The 24,197-nt window shown below is 40.9% G+C and overlaps 1 protein-coding gene across 1 annotated transcript in view; it reads left to right on the top strand.

Moving 5' to 3' along the window:
- The window catches only part of KNDC1 (kinase non-catalytic C-lobe domain containing 1), a 757,927-nt gene extending 736,389 nt beyond the window's left edge, over positions 1-21,538 (top strand). The window contains exon 30 of the mRNA XM_086922530.1: positions 21,141-21,538. Coding sequence (XP_086778656.1) covers positions 21,141-21,372 — 232 coding nt within the window. The 3' untranslated portion in view covers positions 21,373-21,538. The remainder of the gene's footprint in view (positions 1-21,140) is intronic.
- Positions 21,539-24,197: the final 2,659 nt, after the last annotated feature.

The following is a 24,197-nucleotide window of genomic DNA, read 5'->3' as shown; positions in this document are numbered from 1 at the left end:
GTCCCTAGGTTTCTCGGTTATATCCTATGCCGATGATACGGAGTTCATTGTCTCAGTGTCAGGATCCCCCACTGACACTATGATACAGTTTCATACCTGCCTTCGTCAGGTTGGGGACTGGATGGCTGCCAATTGCTTAAAACTTAATTCTAGTAAGATGGAGGTCTTACTCTTCGGTGCTCATACTAACTTCTGGTCCCCCGATCTTTGGCCTGTGGAGCTTGAGCCACTACCAATGTCAGTGGTCAAGGTAAAGAACTTGGGAGTCACCTTTGATTCTAATCTCTCATTTGAAAATCATGTCAACCAGGTTACCTCTCTCTCTTTCTATACGTTAAAGCTTTTGAGAAAGATCCTCCCATTTATACCAGGTGAGCTACGTAAATTGGTGGTTTCAGCACTCGTCCTGTCAAGAGCCGACTACTGTGATGGGCTTTTTATCAATCTTCGGAAAAAGTGCTTGTCCAAATTGCAGGTAGTGCAGAATGCGGCGGCTCAGCTCCTGTTGCATATCTCAAGACACAAATCTGTATCAAAGTTGCTCAAGGACCTACTGTGGCTGCCAATAAAAAGAGAAATTGAGTTTAAGGCTCTATGTATAGTTTATGAGGCTACACATGACATTGGACCTTGCTTTCTAAAGCGGAATCTGCTTCCCTATGTCCCAGTCTGTTTTCTCCTTTCATCCTCTGCCCATGATCTAATTGTTCCCAGGGCCAGAAAATGTTCCTGGGGGGGAGGGAGAGAAGGTTGTGGAATTCTCTCCCAATAAGGCTGAAACAGGAAACTCATCGGTTAGCTTTCAGGAAAGTGCTAAAGACATGGCTGTTCAGTCTTTAAGGTGCTTTTGAACCTCCTAGCTTCAATCCTGCTTTTGATGAGAAATTGCCTTGACACCTTCGGTCAAATGTTTTGCGCTCTAGAAATCTCTGTTTCATTTCATTTCTATGGATATTAAGAGTAATATTAGAGTGTCTTATGTGAGTGCCAGTTGCTTTAAACAATGACACATTCATTTTTGTAGGAGCAAGGAGATTAAGTGATTAAGTGATTTACCCAAGTGATTTGCAAGTTGTGCTGACGCCAAACCTTGCATAATTGCACTGATACTCATAAAACTGTACCAGAAGCTGTGTTGTGGCCCCTTGCCTGGTGTTAAACCAATCCTAGTGCAATCACTAGCAGTGGAACACACTCCAGACCAGCATAAGGCAGTGTTTGTCTTCTCAATACGGCGGATCATACCACTTGCAGCATGTAATGGGGAAGGGCCGAGTTTCTGATAGAGTCTTTTTGCTATCTGTGCAGACAGTGCCTGCTAAAGTAGCAAGTGTTACTACCAGATTCATAGGACTATTGTTTAGATAATTATCAACTTAATGGATTCCAAAATACTGACCAGCTTCTGTAGGAACAGCATCACATGGTGTGGACATTAAGAGTAATGAGATTCTCTGATTCCTTAACTACTGGAATATTTCCAGAAGAACTCAAAAAGTCATACATACGCCCTTTACTGAAGAAAACAAACTTGGACCCGCTGAACCCTGACAAATACAGACCCATTACAAATGGACCGTTCCTCGGCACTGATAGAAAGAGCAGCGTTCGCCCAGATTTCATTGAAAAGCATGACATACTTTCAGACTGCCAAACAGGAATCCATCCGGTAAGAGGCACTGAATCTGCCCTCCTTGCTATCTGGGATGACCTAAGAATACAGTTGACCGCAAGAGGGTGGCTGTGCTACTCCTCTTGGACCTCCTAGCTGCCTTTGACATGGTTGACCATGACACTCTGAAAGAAAGACTCTATGAAGCCAGCATAGAGGTAACTGCTCTAGACTGGATCGGGTCCTACATTCGAAACAGAACTAATGTCATCCATACTCCACCTTTCTCGTCCAAACCGTACTCCACAAAAGCAGGGGTCCCTCAAGGTTCTATCATTTCGCCCATGCTTTTCATCATCTACATGAAGTCATTACCAGTACTGATCAATAAATGTCACCTTACGTGATATAACTATGCAGACGACACGCAAATACTCCTTCGACTGGAATGCCCCAAAGACATTGGAAAATCACCAATTTTCAGCTGTCTCCGAGCCATGGATCAGTGGATGACATGGAGCCATCTCAAATTGAATGCTTCAAAAACTGATATACTCATGTGTGGCGATTGGAAACATTACAACCCGCTTACCGGATGGCCTGATGAACTGGGATTACTGCCTAAAGTATCGAAGGAAGTAAGAAACCCCGGAACGACCATGGACTCCAAGCTGTCGATGAATGCCCAAGTGGATAAACTAGCAAGATCAAGCTTTGCTACTATAAAAACGCTGCGACAAATTTTCCCTCATTTGGGATTTCCACACAAGATCCAACCTACAATCTCCCTTGTTCTGTCCAAACTCGGTTACGCCAATAGCCTCTACCACGGATCACCTTTAACGACCATGAAAAGACTACAATGGATTCAGAACTCGGCTGCCTGACTACTCTTACATTTCAAACCCTGAGACCACATCTCCCCTGCCTTGAAAGCCCTGCATTGGTTATCGGTTGCCAGAAGATCCACGTTGAAGCTGCTTTGTATCACCCACAAAGCAATACATGGAATGGGAACACTCTTCATCAGGAATAAAATCACCAAACACATTCAACAAAGGAACCTCGCACTGTAGGAGCATCTTGCCTCAAAATACCACCATACAAGGAAAAAACCATGGATGGCACATCCTTCTCTGTTCAAGCAGCCAAACTATGGAACTCTTTACCCCCCAACATAAGATCCACCAACAACCACCTTATCTTCAGAAAACTACTCAAGATTTGGCTCTTCCCCACATAAGCACCTTACGCAAACAGAACTTTACAGCATACCCCTCTGTATACAAGCATTTTTTTCACTATAGATATGTACCTATCTTTGTGTATTACTTTGTATAAACATGTAAAATAATTATGTGTTGAGAGAAAAAAAGAATAATAATAAATAAATAAAAATCATCTTTGGTCTACATGTACATACTTCCATTGTGCATCTATGTACCTTCCATGTACTTGGATCTATGTGTCTGTTACTTTTCTCCTGAAAAAGTATATCCAATGCACTACCCTATTTCTCATCCTGTGCCTCTATCAATATCTTTAATCTACCTATACTTACCTCCTTTATGTATCTATATACTTTCAATGTAATTATGGATCTATATATTTATCACTTTCTTCTAATTTTGCATTTCCAATGCACTACCCTATTTCTCAGCCTATACTTTGCTCAATATATCTTCTAGCCCAACCTTCTGACTCATCTCAAACTTATTCTACTACTCCTTCCAATGCACCACCTTATCTCTCATCCTATACATATATCAATGCATCCTCTACATCCACTCTCTCATTTATCCCAAACCCCATACCCCTACTATAATTGCCAAAAAAAACCTTTCTAGACTCTCTTCTACTCTAACCCTCCTTGCATCATCTGACACTTCTTTTACTATACTGATCCCCTACAACAAACCTTTCTAAACTCTTCCTTCTGAGTCCTCCCCTCCAAAACTCCTTTTTACTCATCCAAAAGCCTCCTCCTACTGCTAAGACCTAAAAAAAATCCTCCACTCTTTTATCCCTCCACTATCCTTTTCAATCGAAATTACCAGACTAACATGTTCACTTCGTAAATTCCATATTAAACTATACTAATATACTATCCAAAAAACTGAATAACATATCCACTACTCAAATTACTTAATATTTTTTTACTATACTAATTTTCAACAGTAATCCTTTATGGGTTCCGGAGTGGCGTGCTACTCGCCAGAAAAGCGCTTCAACTCCCAAGAGGGGTAACAAGTGCTATATGAATGCAAATCTTTCTTCCCCTTTTATCCCTCCACTATCCTTCTCACTCCAAGTAACTGACTAATATCCACCTCTGAAATTACTTCATATTTCACCATATTAATGCACCACTAATCCTTTGTAGGCTTCCTGAATAGCGTGCGTCAACAAGCGCTATATAAATACAAACCTTTGTCCTCCTCTATCGTTCTGCTTTCATTCCAAATCCAATTAACTGAATAACCTAGTCACCACTTAAAATGTACTTGCATGTTTCACTATACTAATTCAACACTAATCCTCTATGGGTCCCGGAGTAGCGTGCTACTCGCCGAAAAAGAGCTTAGACGCCTCATCAGGAGTAGTAGGTGCTATATAAATGCAATTACAATAGAATACAATCACATATTTCCACTGCACACCCTGCCACATAATTCCAATACACAACTCCACTCAACACCACACAATTCCACGCCACACCATTCCACAACAAACAATTTCAATTCAACCAACATAATTCCACTCCACACCACATACATCCACTACACATTACTAAAAGAGAATGTCATTGACAAGCCATTAGCTTTCGGATTGCCGAAACCTATTGGCTTTGCCACTGCCCCACCGCTACATGCGCCTCTCTATCTGACTGCAGCCTCAACCCAGCCTCTCCCCAGTGCTCTCTCACTGGCTTTTATCAAGGTGGAAGAAGGCCTACATCAGTTCATCATCACTAGGGCTTGAAACTGAGGGCCTAGAACACAAGACCAATATCATTCAAACACACCTTCCCCTCCCCCTACGCACAGTATCTATGACGTCATCGGAAGCGGGCACGTTTATCTCCACCGATCTTCCACATCGCTAAGCACCACTATGCTTCACTAGATGCCTTTTCTGCATCCCCGGGTAATCTGCATGAAAAGTGAAAGTGCATCTCTCTCTTCATTTTCTCTATTGATGACTTTTTTTCTCGATCTCAAACCTGCAATTCAAAACTTTGAACTGCATCTACTGTACATTATACTTCGAAGCAGTAAAAAAAGAAAAAAAGAAACCGCTCTATTTCCACCAGCTGTACACTTCTGCCATCATGTGGCCACATTGTGCACCAGAAGCATGCAAAACACATATTTACAGCGAATCTCGCATAATCCACGTTCTCAAAACGCTCGTTACCCAAAGAAAATCTTTTTAAAATAGCATTCTCTACTTCCTCAACTACACTTGCCATTTTCTCTGAAAATTCATAAGAAAACATATAGTCACCCTGTCTTGCTGAATCGTAGGGTTACATTTAGACAAATCCACTTCTTATTTCTCACTTATTTCCTCCTTGTTGTAAACAATTGCAAAAAATCCTGCTAAGGCGTTTTCGCCCAACCTCCTTCTCTGAAATCTCTATATGAACTAACTTCAACTAGATGTGCTTCTCAGAACTTATCATCACCAATATTCCAGTTCTCAAGCTCTCAGAGAGGCTCCTCAAACCACACCAGGACACTTCGGCAAGTAACCACTAAAGAAACCTAAGTCTAATCAACTTAAACCAAGCTAACACCCAAACAATTGCATGAAATCAAACTTATAATGTCCATTACTTAAAACAAGATCAGCACAAGCTCATGATGCATTTGATCTTTTAACCACCTAACACTTATACTTACTTTTCATAATTGAAAACTAAGTCAGTAGTGCTTCTTCGATCACTTTTGATGTGATTGTACTGTCAAACAACTCAGGAGCAGATTTACAAGCCCCTTGTGACACTTTTTCACCCCCTTTGCGTCACTTTTTGTGACACAGAGGCGGTGTAAACAATGCGCCACATTTACAACGTGCTGCATCTAGGGAGATGCGTCATGTTGTGAAGCCCTGCGTCTCATTATACCTATATCAGGTATAATGTATGCTGGGTGGGCGTTCCCACGCGAACACCCATGTAGAACTGACACAGTAAAATTTGCAACATTTCACTGCGTCACTCTAGGCTTTTCACTGCGTCAAAACCCCTATGTTTGCTCAGCCGCGGCGAAAGGAATGGCGCATAGCTTTTTGAATGGGACTCACCTATTTGTTGTGGTGCAGTGCTGGAGTTGCTTCCCTTTCATGAGCAACTCCAGCAATGCGTCACTTTTGTGCCAACAGATGCGTCAGAATTTCTGACACATCTGTTAATCCTTGCGCCACGGTGCACTGTATTGTAAGTATAGCGCATCCATGGTGGTGCAAGGAAATTTGTCGCAGGCGCAAGGAAACTGATGATTCTATGCAGATGCATCTGTTGCTTGTAAATGAGGCCCTTAATGCTCTAGAAGGACAAACATGATAAAACGGAAGTAGCATCGGTGTCATCTACAAGAACTGCTGCAATCTATCACGTAGGAGTCCCCAGTACTCCTCTTTAGAAATTCTCTTAATCTCAATACAAATGAAGCATAACAAAGCATGTTGTTTTCATGTATCCCCCCCATCACAACATGAACATCCCATAATATATTCACTCACCGTAAAACTGAGCGATGTATGTCAACGAGATGACCTAACTCAATCAATCTTTAAACCCTTTCACAAGAAAAATAACGCTATCTGATTAATATTCTCTCCAGCAAACTTAACCAAACCATTCATTTGATCTTGAATGTTCTGAAAATCTTACCATTCAATTCCAGATAAAATTAATGACAAAGACGGTCTAAACAATGAATCTCAAAAGTAAGGAAAACAAATTTAAAAGACATAAAACAACAACTTTCAAAGTAGCTCCAAAACATCGACTGTTCTCCTAAATTCCGAATCACAGACTAATATTATAAGTCTACAGGAACAAATATTTTGAAACCATGAATTCAGGAAAGGACTCAAGACCTGACAGTTCAAATGAACAGACCACAGCTCGGCAGCTATCGCTCTCCAGTGCCTTGAAACCATCACAGGTGATTTGCAGCGCTCTACAAATCCTTGATGGATTGATTGACTGAAATGATCCTAGCTACCAAATCTAAAATCCTTAAGAGAAAACCTCGGGCCTCTTGGTACACCGAAGAACTCGATTTCAGCAGAAGAAATATTAGAAAATTGGAAATTATAAGGAAGAGAAATGAATAAGAGAAAATATTTCTGATTGTGAAATTTCTGTATTGTTACTGAATTTACTATAACTGAGCAAAAATGAACATAAGTATACATTCAAATAAAAATAATCATGTTTCAATTTTTATTTCGATCACTTGATTATGATTTTTTTTTCATAGTTTGCAAACATTATGAAAATGTAAGACAATGGTTTCCCTTAGATGCAAGCAATTGCAGTCAGCACACTGTTTGTGGTACTTGTTTGAGAAACTGAAGCATAATTTTTGTTGTGTTCTGTATTATATTTGCACACTTGATGATGCTTTCTTTTGGACCAACATAAATAGTGGCCTGTATGTACCTGTGGTAGATGTTTTAGAAGTAGACACATACATTGGTGTTGTGTGTTTCTGTAATGTTCACAAACATATGTTGATGTTTATTTTTGCATTATATACTTTGTTGTCTTCATGCTCCTATGAGAGGAGATTGTTTGATGCTTCTGAAAATCTGGTTGTGTTACATTACAGACCATGGGGCCTGTAAGTAGAGTTAGTATGTGATTCAGCTGGAACCTTCTAAATGTGTGGGTGACCAATTCTACACATTAGAATTGTACAATGTGGGCACTCATTTCATTCCTAATGTAATTCTGAAAGGTATATATGAAAACAATATTTCAACAGAATTTTTGTATATAATGATAAATGACACAAGGGTGTTTGTCCAGAGCAGACACAGAATATCTTGAAATTCCTGATTTTATAGTGCTTGTAATTATGTAGGTAAAGCTTGATAACTTAAAGCAATGGCCATCAGATGTTGGCCAAGAAAACTGAGAAACAGAAGAATTCAAACCAAAAGGTTTGGTGCATGCTTGCGATTAAGACAGAACAAGTATTTTAATGAGATACAAAATGGCCACCTCACCTGCAGAAGAAATGTTGTCCTTAAAATCATGTGGTAGGCAAATGCAGTAATTCCTGTTCTTTGGGATGAAAACTGAATATGGAAGTACACATGATTTAATTGTCATTACATGTAGTGTCAAATCATGTAGTTTCGCCGATCTATCCTGGAATTTGTGGGTATCAGATTACAAGGGGAAAAAAGTCCTATTACGGAAACTGCCGCTTCAAGAATGTGCACCCTAGTCCAGCTGGCTGAAAGCAGATTAAGCATCAGCCTTCATTCACCCTCATTCGCAATGCATTATTTTGTTATGTTAATAATTTATAAAGTGCAGCATTTTCCTCAAAAGGGGTGTATTAGTGCCTGAGGTTTGGGGGCAGGCGAGAGGGAGAGGAGGACGAAGCAAGAGGAAAAACACCCTCCAAGTTCATGAGTAAGGACCATTGCTTAAAGAGGAAGTATTTCACTTTTTATTTGTTCCCAAAGCCAGTGAGTAAGATGTGGATTTGATTGAAATTCCAAAGCTTGGTTGCAATGAAAGAATAATCTTGGCCCCTCAAGAGAAAGGGGACCAAGAAGCGTTTTGAAGAGCAGGAATGAAGTGCTCAAGATGGACAATAAGATTGATGCTTGGTTTCTAAGTAGCTTAGACCAGAGCTATAGAGAGCTCTACAAACCAAGCATAGGGGCCTGAAGTGACTCAGTTGTTTGAATGGCAATCAATGTAGGTCTAGAATATGAGATCTGATTGGGGCCAATGGAGGAAGGTTTAAAATTAGCCTGGTTGCTGAGGTTTGGACAATCCAAATGTATGCAAAAGATATTCTGATAGACTTAATTGAAGTGATTATCCATAATCAATATGGGATGTCACCAATGAGTGAACAACTGTTATGCTGACAATCTTTTAGAACATTCAAAGTAGGTTGAAGCAGGTCATTGAATTTTGATTGACTTAGAGGACAAAAGAAAAGTTGTGGTCTACAAAGATCCTAAGAATTTTTGCTGATCAAACCAAGGTTAAGGGGTGGCCAAGTTCCGACGGCCGCCTAAAGGAGGACCAGAGCAAACATTGGTAACCAAACAGTAAGACTTAAGTCTTCTCTCGGTTTATTGTGATGCAGTTGTGTCACGCCCAGGACACCATCCCACTCATGAAAAATCAATTGCTTGTGTGGATAAGCTTAGGATTACTGGAAACTGAGATGATAATTTGGGTACGATCGGCATAAAATACTGTGGCCAGCCAAAAGGCTGTAATTAAGCTAACAAGGGAAAGAGTTCAGGGCAGCTTATCGGGGGAGTGTTGCAAGTTAAAGAAGAAATATCAGATTTGAAGTAAAACAATGCATTTGGATCTATTTGTAAAGAAGGGTCCAATCTAATTAAGGACATATTTGTATATACCCTTCCTATGAAGCATATTGATCAATGAGGAGTGGGACACAGCATTATGAGCCACTAACAAGTCAAATAACACTAAGGCAGCAGAATGTCCTTGGTCTAAAAGAATGTTGAGGTCATCAATAATTGAAACTAGGGCAGTTCCAGTACTGTCAAATGGACAAAGGCCAGACAGAGTAGTTTAACAGCTCCTTAGCCTGTAAATTGTGGGCCACCAGTTTCTTGATGACATTTCCTATTTTCTTGCCTGGAAATGGAAGAACTAATATGAGCCGGTAATTAATAAATATTTTTGGGTCAGCCAAAGCTTTTGGAGAGACCACCTACATTTGCTTCCAGATATCCGGCACCTTCAAGTAAAACTGATAAGAGCTCTATTAAAACTTTTTATTTATTATAATAATTTGGTTTCCCATAGAAGGTTGTTGATAAGTTGCTTTTAGACTGCACCTGAAGCTACACAGAGAGATAATACCAAACTGGCATATCAAAAAGTAGTTCACAGGCTCCATGAGAAGGCAATGATTAAATTCAAGATCATCATGACTGTGCACAAAGCCTATTGGGGCGAAGTTATAGCTTAAATGGAGAAGCTCGCACCACGTTAACACCCACACATATGTAGACAGCCACCTACTACCCATCTACTACACACCTGATTACAGAAAGGTCATACAGATGGATAAATCATGCAGGGAAGATCAACAGACCGAAAGGCATAAAACTGTGGAACTCCCTAAGTCTGAAGTACGGACTCACCTTCATGTGCTTTATGAGCTTTTCTGTATCACTTGCCAATAAAGTAAGCTCCTATGTGGGTCGCGATGATGAAAGGTAGCTCAGCACATATCCTCAGTGACTCCACTTTAATTTGCTTTTACTGGATCGCTCTTGTTTCCTAGCGCTTAAAGAAACCATTATGCCATATAATGTACAATTCCCAAATAAATACATAACAATATATCAAAAATTGCATCAAAGTATATTGACCCCAAAAGACCTTTCTGATTATTTGTTTTTTTCCAGTAGTTGCAGATTTGTTTGTTTAGGCGGCAAGGCTTAGTTGTAAAAATCATGTTATGCATGTACACTCTGCTCTGGTAGATCAACCATTTCTTTACTTCATATATGTGATGCTAGTAAATCTAAGTTTTTTTATCTTCTTACTAATATAACACAAGCTCTTAGGATTGTATATAAAAAAAATAGGAGAGGTGTTATATGGCCGTTAGAGTCATTGTTAAAATTGCTAAGTTAGCTTGAGCTCTGCTGCCATGATGATGCTTTTGCGCTCGTTACTACATGACTTTATTTTGCAAGACTCTGTTTTTACCTTTCACATGAGAACTGTCTGCTTTCTGCGTTCTCTGCCTGTTCCTGGAATTTAGTCTGAACACGATGTGCAAGGTCGAAAAACAATGCCCCTTGTTATTCTGTTCTGGTCAGTCCCTAGCACCTAGACAAAACATGCTAACACAACTGCACTGCTGAAAACTCGTCCTTTGATATTACGGGGATGCATGTTGTTCAGACACACACTTGGAGAGAGACTTTACCTTGGAGAAGAGCTATGCTGTTCCCTTGATGGTAAAAACATCTATTTAGGCTCTAAGGTTTGGGGTCTGCTGAGGTGAGGGTGGTTATGCTTTATAGTCCTTTTTCCACTGTCTTTATATGATGACATCCCCATTTATATTCCATGTGTTGTAACAATGCTAACTGTTTTAGGTTTATGCATTTTGCCGGTGGTAGTGGCTCGTATACTGCATTATAAAGCACAATAGTTAAAATAAACATATTGAACTATAACCGTGACTCTGAGTCTGACCATTCTTATTGTGGACAAGTATGAGTGAGTGAGCGAAAGGGTACGTCTTGCTACTGCGATTCCTGAGAGAGTCGGGAGTGTTGTGTTCTGGGTTGTCTAATCATTTGAAGCTTTGTGATTATGTAAGAGAATGAATGAGACAATATAGCTAGTCGGTCTGGGGATTTTGGGTACTAAGGTGGTAGGAAGGTACAACCCCTATTGACTGAGGTCCTGTTTTCCTGTGCATAGTTCTGTGCATGTGCAGAATCCCCGCAACAGAGGGTTGGACATAGGTAGGTTATTATGAGGTCTACAGGAACATTTTATGAATTTCATTTATATTTAGTTATTAGTAGGTATTTAAAGTTGTGTACCTCGTGTCTCATATTTTTTTAAGACATAAATAGCTATGCTTAGTAAATTGTTATTAATTAGTATTAGTAGTTCATGCTGGTATATGTGAGCTCATCAAATGCAAGGTATATACACCTCAAACTAAATCAGAGGACATCATTAATAATCTATATACAGGGATGAGTAGTTTTAACTGCAATTCATAGGTTTTCTTTAGAATTATTAATTTTTTCGGATTTGCTCCTGGGCAGAGATGTAGATAAAGATACTATTGATCACAGACCTATCCTGCAACTATGTACTACTCCTTTTTTGTGATTCTTATTGATTATTTTCTTAGTAAACAATGAGCTGCCACACTTGTCGATACATTTAGATATTGAATATGTACATTTCTTTTACCATTCTCAGTATGCGCTTAGTCCTTATTTTAAATCATAGGGAAGCAACTAAAACAAGATTAAAGCTAAATGTATTATTTTAAGTAGATCTTAACTTTGTGAACATCTTGTGGAGGAAATCAACAACTTCCTTCCAATGATGAAAGAGTCTGTACCCCTTCAAACCACGTTTCAGCTACCTATAGGAGCATTTTCAAGTAGAAAGTTTATAGAAAGTGTTTGGTTAAAAAGGAAGTGAAGCATGATGCTTTGGAGCAGTAAGAATGTGAGCTCATTTGATCTAAAAACAAAAGAATATTTTCAGTCTAAACAGAATTTTGAACTGTAGAGAGGCTCACTAATGCCCTAAATCACTTGTTACAAGTTAGACCCACTAGATTAGGGAATAACTGTGCAGATATGGAACTACTGTGGGTAATTCCACACAGTATTCCCTTGTCTGAGGGGCTTTCTTTTACTACCTGTTGAAAACAGGTGGTAAATTGGAGGAGTGGCTTCCCTGTAGCACAGGAGTGGTGGGAGATAGGCTGGGTCAGTGGGGGCAAGTGAAGAAGAGTACTGACAGAAAACAGCATGCTCCTTGCCAAAGAAAAGCTTTATTAGAAATCAGGGGAAGAAACGTGGCTCCTTTTACAGTCAAAGCCTCATGTGATTTAATCAGCCAGTGAAATCAGGTACAGGATCACAGGGCCATGTTGTCACTAATTTATTTTTATCCAAGCCATTTTGGAAAAATATTTTTGTGAAATTATGAAGAAGAATATACATGTGATCATCAAAAAGGAAAGAATTAACTAAGTTGTGGCAAACATTCACATTTTCTTAATTTATGTCAATGTTAAAATATTTTCTAGGGTGTGGGCACTGAAAAACATTTGGTTGGAAGGCAGGCTGTGAAAGAAAAGACTAGGTTCATTAAAAGTAGACAGTGGAATCACAATATGAGGGCTTTGTAGGATTTCATACAGGTTGAGAATACAGAAGATACCCCAGAGTGATGATAGTTCTGGAGACTGACAAGGCATTCAGTAAGATGAGGCTACAGTTTTCTGGTTTTGGAATATGTAGGGTCTAGATTGAAGTCAAATGTCAGAACAATGTTTGATAAGTCTGTCTCGTGACTGATCACAAATGTTTTATGGTAACATTGTTCTTTACACTCAAAGGGATTCACCACAGTATCATTGTGTTTGCCTTCAGACATTGTGCCCAATATCCTAGTTATATGGTCATCAGGTAGATTCAAGTGCTGGTACAGAATTTGCTGCTAGCAATCTATGGGTTGGAAAATACAATTAGATAGACAAAAACTGATTTAACAACCCAGGTGCAAAAAGCTGGCCCCATTGGATTCCATATGTTATTACTTGGGGTAAGAATACATTTGGAAGAATTGAAATTATCTGCCAACAATCCTCAAGGAAAGAGTGTGTCCTCTTTTATTTTGATGCCTAGATGATGTAGATAGATCAGGAGAATTTGATGGACTGTGGTGATGAATGCAGCAGCCATATTTAACAACATGAGCACAGCAATACCACCTCTAACCACTTACAACCAGGGATCATCCAAGTCAGCCACCCTCACTTGATTGATTCCTAGACTTGACAGACTGCAGCAACACTAGTGATGAAACTCAAACTTTACATCAGGAAATCAGGAATTCACAGACTAATGCTAATGGTAGCGCCCTCGCACCAATCAGCAGAAACACCAGTATTGAACCTCAATTATTACGTCAGGTTGACAACTTGAGTAATAAGGACTCTGAATCCGACAAGGCTATAGAAGCACAACAGACGGATCTCGCTTTGGCGATTAAAGTCATCTCACCCAATGTAGTACAACGTCTTTGTCATGATTCTAATCGAGGAGTAGACGGGGACAAAAACATATAACTAGCAATTGTTCCCCCGACTCTTGACTTGAGCACCCATCCTACCCCTAATACCGATATCGACCCACTATTGGGTACTGTTAGCAGGAGGGAAATCTCACAGGCGGATCAAGATCAAGTCAGCAAGAATGGAGCATTGGGGAACCTCAAAGGGAGGCGAGGAACTATCCCTAAGCATATTAAAACATTCTCAGATCGTACTGGGATAACCAAAGTAAAACTTCCCAGAGAGACTCCCACTCAACAACCACCTAGCACCCCCGATAATTTAGACTCAGTAAGGATCAGAACCCCTCAACTAATTAGTGATCTCATAAACCTCAGCTCAAAATCTTGCAACACTGACAAAGCCAAGCTCGCCGCCATTAAATATATGAAAAACCTGCTGTGCTTATTTGAAAAATGGTTTGCAAAAATGGAGGTTTTTCAATCTTCCGCCCCTGAAACGTATGTTAAACACTGTTCCACCCCAATGGCGTTTTCAAATAGAATTTACCGTTCTCACGCGCAATTCAACTATCTGACTGACAGTGAGATATTATCCATTGTGTCCACATATGAACCCATGCCTGCCTCTCATATTAAGTTAGGAGAAAACAACAATATTCAAACTATCATAACGAACGCTTGTCGAACTTCTCAGACAAGCATTAGAAGGATCAATGCCAACAATCTTAGGAAAGTGTCATTAACGCCCGAAGAATCTTTGCCACCTTTGAGCATTGAGCAAAAACATTTTCGCTGAGCTCTACTTAACGGTCAATCAGCAAATAAACATTCAGCAGACATAGCGGACCTCATACTCAACCATGAAATTGACGTAATCATTCTAAAGGAAACATGGCTTTCTGACTCTTCGTCACCCTGCCTAGACCTACTTGTCCCCCCGAACTACCAGATTTTGAGGCAGGACAGAAATATCAGAAAGGGTTTGAGGCATCGCTTGTATACATAGATCTGACATTTCCATCACAAAAATACTGGCTGATCCTTTACAGTCTTGTGAATATCTAGGCATGTCCTTAAGATCAGCAGATAACCAGAACTGTAAACTCCATGCACTATACCACCCCCCGGGTACTAAGACCAAATTCATCGAGCAGTTGATAGAAATCATTACTACTAACTCTAATCTGCAGACGAACAATATTTTTTTAGGAGACTTCAACATTCATTGGGAGGATCATGATGACAATCAAATCACCCTTTTGAAAACCTTCCTGGATGGTCAATCCTTAGTCCAAGGATGTCATCTCCCCACCCACAATAAAGGGTCATACTAGATTGGATCATAGCTAAAGAGAAATCAATTGAGAACATTGTAATCACACTCTGCGACTGGTTGGACCACCACATTATTACATTCGAAATTCCCCTCAGAAAATCTAAATCGTCTACACAAGCTACTAAACCCAAAAAGTGGACCAGGGACACTAGAGGAATTAATATGGAAAACTTAGCTGCACGCTGCAAAATTGATCTGCAGCCTCGCAAGAGCATGGTTGACGTCAACGACCTCACACTGCATTATAACAAATCCAATGTCCAGCATTATTGAGGACATAGCCCCACTAAAACTGAAAAGGTTCTCGGAGAAAGACAAAGATCCATGTTTCAATGGTGCCCTAAATGAAGAAAGAAGGTCACGAGACTAGCAGAACGTAAATGGAGACAACACCCCTCTTCACCCCATCTAACCTTACTGAGACAATCCAGGAAAGCATATAATAAAAGCATTATTAAATCAAAAAAAGAATTCTTCAGGAAAGAATTGGATAACGCAGTAAATAGACCTAGGAAACTCTTCGATCTACTTAAAGATCAATCAAGGTGGCCAAAATGGCTCCAGTCATTTCCAAAACTAACTTAAATAGCGAAGATTTCTCAGTCGTCTTTACAGACAAAGCTAGCTCATTGGAGAGGGCACTCAAAAAAGCTGAGGATGACATAGAAATGGAGAAGGGCTTGGGAGATAAGGTGCTGGATGAACAAGAATCAGCCAAACCCAAAAACAATGCCAGATGGTCAGATTTTATACAGGTCAGTGCATTAGACACTTCAGAGGTCAAGGTGACCTCGAAACCAAACAATCACTATAACGATCCCCTACCGGCGAAATGCTGGTCCTCCATAAATCACCTGCTAATCCCGTCTTGGACTAAGGTCATCAATGCCTCTTTGTCACAAGGTCAATTACCGGCCTGCTTAAAAACAGGGCAAGTAATCCTGCTCCTAAAAAAAATGACTGAGAACCCCTTAGATCTGAACAATTTCAGACCGGCAACCAATATTCCCATGTTGGCCAAAATTCTGGAAAAATGTGTCCAACAACAACTGAGCCTACACATCTCTGATTTCAAGCTTCTAAATGATTGCCAATCCGGTTTACACCCAAACCACAGTACGGAAACTGCGATTCTGCACATAGTTGATGGCGCTTTACTGGCTCTTGACCAGAACGAAACACGCCTCCTAATCTTGCTGGACCTGTTGTTAGCTTTCGACACGGTGAACCATGCCTATATACTCGATTGACTGAAAAACAGGATGGGATTTGAGGGTAGAGTGCTAACCTGGTTCAGCTCCTTTCTGGAGAGTAGATCGCAAAAAGTCATTGTCAACCAAACCCTTTCAAGCGCAACCAACAATATTATAGGAGTTCCACAAGGTTCAGCGCTATCTCCGGCACTTTTTTCCAATCTTTATGTAGAACCTCTTACGGAAATACTACAAAAAGATAACATTGCTTTCCATATGTATGCTGATGACACTCAGCTGTACATCAAGGTTGTGTCGACTGATGATATAAAGACAATGAACCTAGCTCAAACAAGGACACTTCTATGGCTAACCAAGAACCACCCAAAGCTAAATCCTCAGAAAACTGAATTTCTACTGATTACTCCACAGAAAATTAAAATAATGATTGCAGAATGGTCCAACCTCATCACTGCTCTAAAGTGCACTCCGAAGATTGTTGAGTCAACTAAATCACTGGGTATCATTCTGGACAAAAACCTGAACATGTCAGCACATATAAACACAATGGCAAAAAAAACAGGTTCCACTTAAGCTACTTACGAAAACTAAAACCTTTTATAAATAAAGCAGACCTCGAAAAAGCAGACCAGGCATTGGTCATTTCAAGGATTGAATATGGTTACACAACCTTAGCATGGTTCCCTAAGATCTCAACAGCCCCATTGAAAGCATGTCTTAATGCAGCCACAAGACTCAGAGCGGACCCAAAAAATTCGACCATATCTTTCCTCACTTAAAAGCTCTCAACTGGCTACCTTTCGAAGCACAAATCTAGTTCAAGCTGGCATGCATCACCCTAAAGCTATACACAACAAATCTCCAGTCTATCTCGCCCAGAAACTCACGCTTTCAGGAGGGACACGCTCCTCCTGAAGCAAAGCGGATCTACTACTGAAACTGGCACGTTTCCGTGTGAGAAGTTGGCCTGATATATGATGTTTCCAATTCTGGAACCACCTTGTATCAGTCCAAACAATCCCTTATGGTGTCTGGCTGTAAGTCAACCTTGTTAGACAAGCTATCCTAGGGGTAGCATAGACTAAGCAGCCTTAAAGGCTTAACTTAAGAGGTCGTGTTAAGCGAGCTGTTTTACCACATACAATCCTGTAATCAAATGAAAGGACACCACACAAGTATATATTATAAAAATATATGTGTTTATTTCTAAAATAATCCCCAGTACTCTTTATGAGCAAAGGGGCACAAGCGTTAAATCAAAAGCACAGTATAACATACAAAGTTGCACAATTATGGATGAGGGCGGGTGGCCACTCAAACCATATACTAAGAAAGTGGTATAAGAGATACCAATCGAACAGTGGTTAGGCCTAGGGCCTAGGGAATCGCTGGGAGCAGTCGGGACTAGCAATGCTGAAGTCGGGAAAAGCCCGCGGGATTCGGGTGCAGCACGTAAAGTGCGGCTTGCACCAATGCAATGTCAATGGTGCGTAAAAGTTACACAAAGTTAGTTTAAGGAGACTTCCGCTGAACCTAGAGGAACAAAACTTTATACACAGACCCTAGAGGTGTGTACCAGTGTGGGAACACCGACGTTGCAATGTTACCTCACCCACAGGAAGCGGGTGCATAGGGTGGAAGTGGCGTCGGGTTTTGACACGCAGGCTCTTGGTACTTGAAGCTGAAGATGCTGCAGGCGATGTGAAGGAGAAGTGTCCGGTGGATCCAAGGGTGGATCTGAAGTGGTGAAGACCTGAAAGCAGAGGGGACAATGTTCAAAGTCACTGACCAGTGACCACCGTGGAACCAGATTGGAACCAGGCAAAGTTGGGTGCAAACAGGTGATCAGGGGTTGCTTCTCTCTACAGCCACGTGGACACAAAGAGGTCAAGGACGTCCAAGAGTCAAACACGAGCTGTCTCCCAAAGGCTCTAGCTGATGGCGGTGTCGGCGACTTGATTGAAGCAAACAGGCCTTGGCTAATGCAAGCCATGCAGATAGTGAAAAAGGCTTATTACTCAGACCAGCAAGGTCAGAGTGGGTGCTCCCTTTTACAGGAGCGAGGGAAAATCTGGAGCAACCAGACCCGCAGTGTAAATTGTAGGTTTCGTCGCCAAGATGGCCACTGACCACGTGACAAGTGGCCGGGATGGCGCGTCAAGTGGCACAAAGCAAAAGGGCCCCACGCAGATTGTGGAGATGCTGGAGGGCTGATCTTTGGTGAAAATGCTGCTCGGTTGTAGGGCTTCTCAGACCCTAAAGCACAGAGTCAAGGGTGCCTCGGGTGCTGCGCAGTCAGCATCTCGGGGGTCTCCCAAGATATCTGGTCCCAAGTCTCTCGGTGCCTCCACGGGTCCCTTCTTTGTGGGGACTGTGGATTGGGCTGTGAGAAATCTGGGAGTCTGGGTCTTGTCAGGTTTCTGCACTCGGGCTCTGGTGGGAGGCGGCGGCAAAGCAGACATTGAGGTGCTGGGTGATGCCTGTGTTCACAGGGTGGCCCCTCCTAGGCCACGAGGGAGATGCTCTTCAGTCTTCTATTCATCAGAAAGTCGAAGTCCAGTTGTCTTCTTAGTTTAAAGGTGATTTCAGGATGATCTGAGTGCCTTGGCACTGCTCCCATTCTTATACCAATCTTGGGGGCTGGACATCCTGCTAGGTCCCCTCCTATGGGTGGGACCCAGGAAGGGGGTGGTTACACCCCTTTCCATTTGTCCAGGTTGCACTGGAGCTGGGGCTGGTGTGCCCCAGAACTGGTTTGACCGGAATATGCAAGGGGAAGCCTTGTGCTCCCCAGGCAGTGTCTGGTTTCTTTCAAACCTCCCTGCTACAATCCACTATCTCCTGTCTGGGGTGGTGTGACACCTCCCTGTGACAGGAAAGCCTTTGTCCAGGCCTCCTCTGCAAAGTTTCGGTCAGCAGCAGGAGGTCAGACTTGTGTCTGTGGCAGAAGCATCCATTTTGTGGATCTGAGGCTCTTTTAAAATCAACCGCGTTTTAGCAAAGTAGCATGTCGTCTCCCTCTAGAGGGGTGGAATGCTATCCCCGTCGACAGGACTGTCGAGGGGATAGTATTCCAATTCGTATGACACCTTACACAGCATGTTTTGATAAAGCCAAACCAAAGTTACAATATAACCGCGAGGATTATAATGCACTTAATAGTATATGGTTTGGCATTATCCCGGAATAGCTAAGGGAGTTGGTCCCGACAGCTGCAGACAGGCTCAGCTCATGCTAGAGCACCATCTCACATTAAACCACGCACTCTGCCTCCAGGAGTTTTAAGGCCTGCCATAGGAGTGACTCACAGGTTTATATGTGTCCAGATATAGGTTTAGATATAGGTATACTATATCTAAGCAAGAGGTGATTACACCAACTTGCCCCAGCTGAGTGATCAGCCAGTTGTGTCAATTTAAGAACCAGCCAGGGGTGACAAAAGCTATGCTGCAGCCCCTGGTAGGCCTTGGATGCACCTATGCCCATGGCACCTATAGTGCACTATATAGGGGCTGACAAGGTGTCCTGTACCAATTGGGTTATGCACCTAGGGTGCATGAAGTCCATTTTAAGGAGTGAGCAGAGAGCCTGGGGCCCTGATTAGCAGGGGGCCAGGCCAACTAAGTCGAAAACCAGCTAAACACAAGGCAAAAAATCTGGGGTAACCATAGTCAGGTAGCCACCTTCCTACATTCCGTAAGAAAAGAACTTATGACGGAGCATTCTCAAGGGCAGCACCGAGAATTTGGAACACCCTCCTTCCCCCCCCCCCCCCAACATGAGAAGAATTCCATCCATCGCAATATTCAAAAAGGAAGCAAAATTGTTTTATATGAAGACATTTCTTCCCTAATACCCTACAGCTGAACTATATACATGTCATGCTGCCTTGCTGTTCGAATGTTCTCACAAGCAGCTCACTGTACAATTTTGGACTTGTATATTCGTGTTTGTCTTATTGTGTTGTATAGTTCTAGAGGCTTTATGGTAATCTATTTGTTGAACACTATATATGTGGTTATACCATAAGTAATTGTAAATGTCGCAAACCAGTAATGGTTCATAATATGTAAGGGTTGGGGTGTTTAAATGCTTCTGTAAAGCGCTCTGATACCCTGTACAGGGTCATGTTCGCGCTATAGAAAACACTAAAAATAAATAAATATTAAAAAAACAGGTTAATGTCAGTGCATTCTGGCTTACGATCAATACATTCTTGGACATGAGCAACTAGAACCTTCTCCAGTGGGTGAGCTACACATGGCATATTGAGGCTAGAATGGCAGTTAGCTGGTTCTGACATGTACAAGGATTACTTTTGTCTATAGAATCATTCACAGTGCTTGCCAAATGGAACTATTCTTGAAGTGTGAGAGGAGTTCACTTTATCAAGAAGATTGAGCATTCAGTACTGAAAAAAGAGGCATCATTATCCTTCCGGTACACAGGCTGGCTGGTGAGAAGTCCATATCAGTGAGAAATAAAATAATTGATGAGATTGAAAACTGTTTTGGAAATTGAGAGTAGAATACTGGTTAGTTGAAAATGCCAATTCTGTCCTTGAAGTTGGTGTTCTTTAAGTTAAAAACAAGGAACAGTATTATGAGAGGGCACATATTATTAAAGGGAAATATTATTATGAAAGACTGATTTGATGAACACTGTATTACTTTTAGGTCAACCAGGGATTTTTAAATATTAAGCAGAAATGTCCTGTGATGTCGTCCTTCATAGCAGTGGATTGCACTTGATCGTAAAAAAACAATTCACTGTAAAGGTTATACAATTCAATATATAAGGATGCAATAGGCCCTTCACAGTCTCTTGTACCTATACTAATTCTTTGTATAAAAAATGCAAATAAATGAGCTAATACTTTTCTAATTGAGTAGTGATTACAGTAATTATTTAACATTTCTTTTTTTATTTCTCTTAAAGGAATATTGCAAGAGTTGTGAGCCAGGTTCATGCTTTCCAAGAAATTCCATATACATTTACTCCAGATCCAGAGCTTCAATTTTATTTGAAACAGAGAATTCATTCCTTTGGTGAATCAGATATCACTGCACTAGCTGCTTCCAACACTGTTAACTTCTATCAGACGCCGGCTGACAGACATTCCAGAAAACTGCATGATGCCCTGCGAAGAGTAAAAGCAACATTTCAATAATGTTTATAAATTCAGTTTATTCAAGTACCACAATGTAACTTTATGGCTCAGTGAACCTTCTAAAATTCACTTTGGTCTCCGTGTGTGTGTGTGTGTGTGTGTCAGAAGAAATATAATTAAATCATTGAAGGAAATATAACAACTGTTAACCACCAGACCAACTCGTAACAACAAAGATAAACAAGGAATATACAGCCAGATTCATGAAGCATTTTTGCGGGCGCAAACGGTGCGAATCGCAGAATTCGGCCGTTTGCGCCCACAAAAATTGCATTAGAAATTCATCATTGGGTCATGTACTCGCAAATTGAGAAATCGCAAAAAATTGCGATTTTTCAAATTGCGATCACATTTAAGGAATCTCAATTTGAGATTCCTTAAATGATATTCATGACCCAATATAAAATTGCGAATTCGCTATTTTTGGACGCAATTTACCGCGAGGTCAAACCTCGCTGTAAATTGCGAAAACTCAGAAAAATGCATTTAAATGCATTTTTCTGAGTTGCATGTTACACACACACATGTCCTTTGGACATGTGTGTGTGCAACACCTGTGTCACATTTCATTTGAGGGGTGCTACAGGGTGTCCTGTGGACACCCCTGGCACCCTTCAAATCGCAATCTTATTTGCGATTAGCTAATTGCTAATCGCAAATAAGGAATACTCCCCATTCATTCCTATGGGCCTTTTGGCCCATAGGAATAAATGGCGAGTTATTCCTTATTTGCGATTAGCAATTTGCTAATCGCAAATTAGGAATCAGTAGGAATCGCATTTTATTATGCGATTCCTACATGAATGCCGTTTTGCGAGTCCTTAATAGCGAATCGCTATGATTCGCTATTAGGGGCTCGCAAAACGGCCCGTTGATGAATCAGGCGGTAAATTGTTTATGACTCCTAAAAAAACCTTTCCAAAGGGCAAATAGGGCCCTAAGCAATATCGCTTATTTTTTGTTCCATTTTTTTGTACAGTAGAGTGTGGATTTATAATTAAACAAACATAATGAAAGTTCACAACATTGGGTAGCTAGGAATATATTTACAAATGTAATTTCCTTTTTCATCAATACATAATAAACTTTTCTTTGACCTGCTTTAAAGTTAAATCCCAATTTCACCAGGATGTACTACCTAATAACAACATAACAGGATCATTAATCAGTTTATGTAGTTCTTTCACTTTATGTAGTTTATTTTGTCCGAGTTGGCAATAAACATTTAGGGATAGAGAATGCACTTGAATATACTAAGAAAACCCCATGTGATATGGTATCATGCGTTATCTGTTAAATGGCACTGAAAGGCACAGCAGTTTAATATAACACATACTCAAGGAGTATGTGGAAAAGAGAGGATGCGTATTCACAAATTAAAGTAGAACAATTATTATTGTCACCTATCTTCTTGAATCCTACTGTCCTGTTTGTATTACAAACTTTTTTTATTGTTTATATTAAGATTAATATGGCTATATGATTTACGGAAAACTATAATTGGTTGCATGTCCCAGAAATGCATAAGGACAGTGATTGGTCTTGATTCTTTCATTATGAATTGTAGGACAAGTGTTAAAGAAGATGTAGTGAGTGATTCACAAATTATCATAGTCACAGATGATCTCTAATACTGGGTACTTTTTGCATAAAGTGCTTTATCTTTACAAAATTTCCTGGTCACTGCTTTCATTCTCTCGCAGAATTCTCTGAAAAATGTCCATTTGTTTTAAATTGATTCAGTGATTATGGGTCCTTGTACTTCTTCATGCATATATTTGGCAGCACTTTATTTAAAGACAGTATGCTTCCACCTTCCAATACACCCATTTTTTATTAGAACTATAACAAGTGTTTTCTGGGTAATACAGAAGTGGGAATTATATGACTTTTGTAAGTCCATTTTATCTTCATCATCTCTTTCTCTCTATAACAAATCAGTGGGTTGTTGCTACTTCACTATATACCACAGGACTGTTGTCCCCAATTTGCCAATATTGATGTCCTATTGTGCTGATTTTGACCAGATACATAGGGCCTGATTATGAGTTTGGCTGTCTGTGGACCGCCAAACTCACGGTGGCATGGCGATGGCTGTCCGGTCACCATCGCACTAGCGGTCTGACCACCTTATTACAACTTAGGCAGTCGTACCACCATTAGATCTCTGTAACCGCCAGGAAACCACGTTCCCTGTTGGTGACGCGGTGGTCAGGAGCTCACAAAATGCAGGCAGTGCTGCTGTTGCACCACCATGCATATTACGAGTTTACTGACCACCACTGTCTTATGGAGGTTTTTACTTCATGAATCTACTGGTGGTCAGGAAACAAAAGGGGCCCTATAGGGCCCCCCTTGCCCCATGGATTATGGTACTTGCAGGAGGGCACATGCCCTGCCCCCCCTGTGTGCATACACCCCAGTTCTTGCACGGCATGGACTGCAGAGTCCATGCCTCGCAGGAACTGCCTTTGGGTCACCAATTGCGTTGCTCATTTTCAGAGGTACCACCATGGAAATGCCCACCAGACACGAGAAAACTCGTAGTCTGGCAGTCGGTGCTCACACAGCTTTGGTGGAGTGGGACTGAGGCGGTGGCATGGCGAACCCGCTCCCATATGGAAAAAAGTTGCAATCAGGCCCATGGTCTTCATATAAGTCTGCTTTTTCTATTAGAAGTAAACATTTGATAAAAAAGGGATTAGGATCTAGTTTGAATATCATTTAATAAACAACAGTGTTTGTATTTAGAGCGCACAAAGAAATAGGCAGACTTACAACTGGGCATTGCTGACAAAAGGTGAGTAGGCCCCAGGAACTGTCTT

The sequence above is a fragment of the Lissotriton vulgaris genome, chromosome 5 (assembly GCF_964263255.1).
Source record: "Lissotriton vulgaris chromosome 5, aLisVul1.2, whole genome shotgun sequence".
In the NCBI taxonomy this organism is placed as follows: domain Eukaryota; kingdom Metazoa; phylum Chordata; class Amphibia; order Caudata; family Salamandridae; genus Lissotriton; species Lissotriton vulgaris.
The sequence above is the reverse complement of the archived record's forward strand: the minus strand, read 5'-3'. Positions and strand labels throughout refer to the sequence as shown.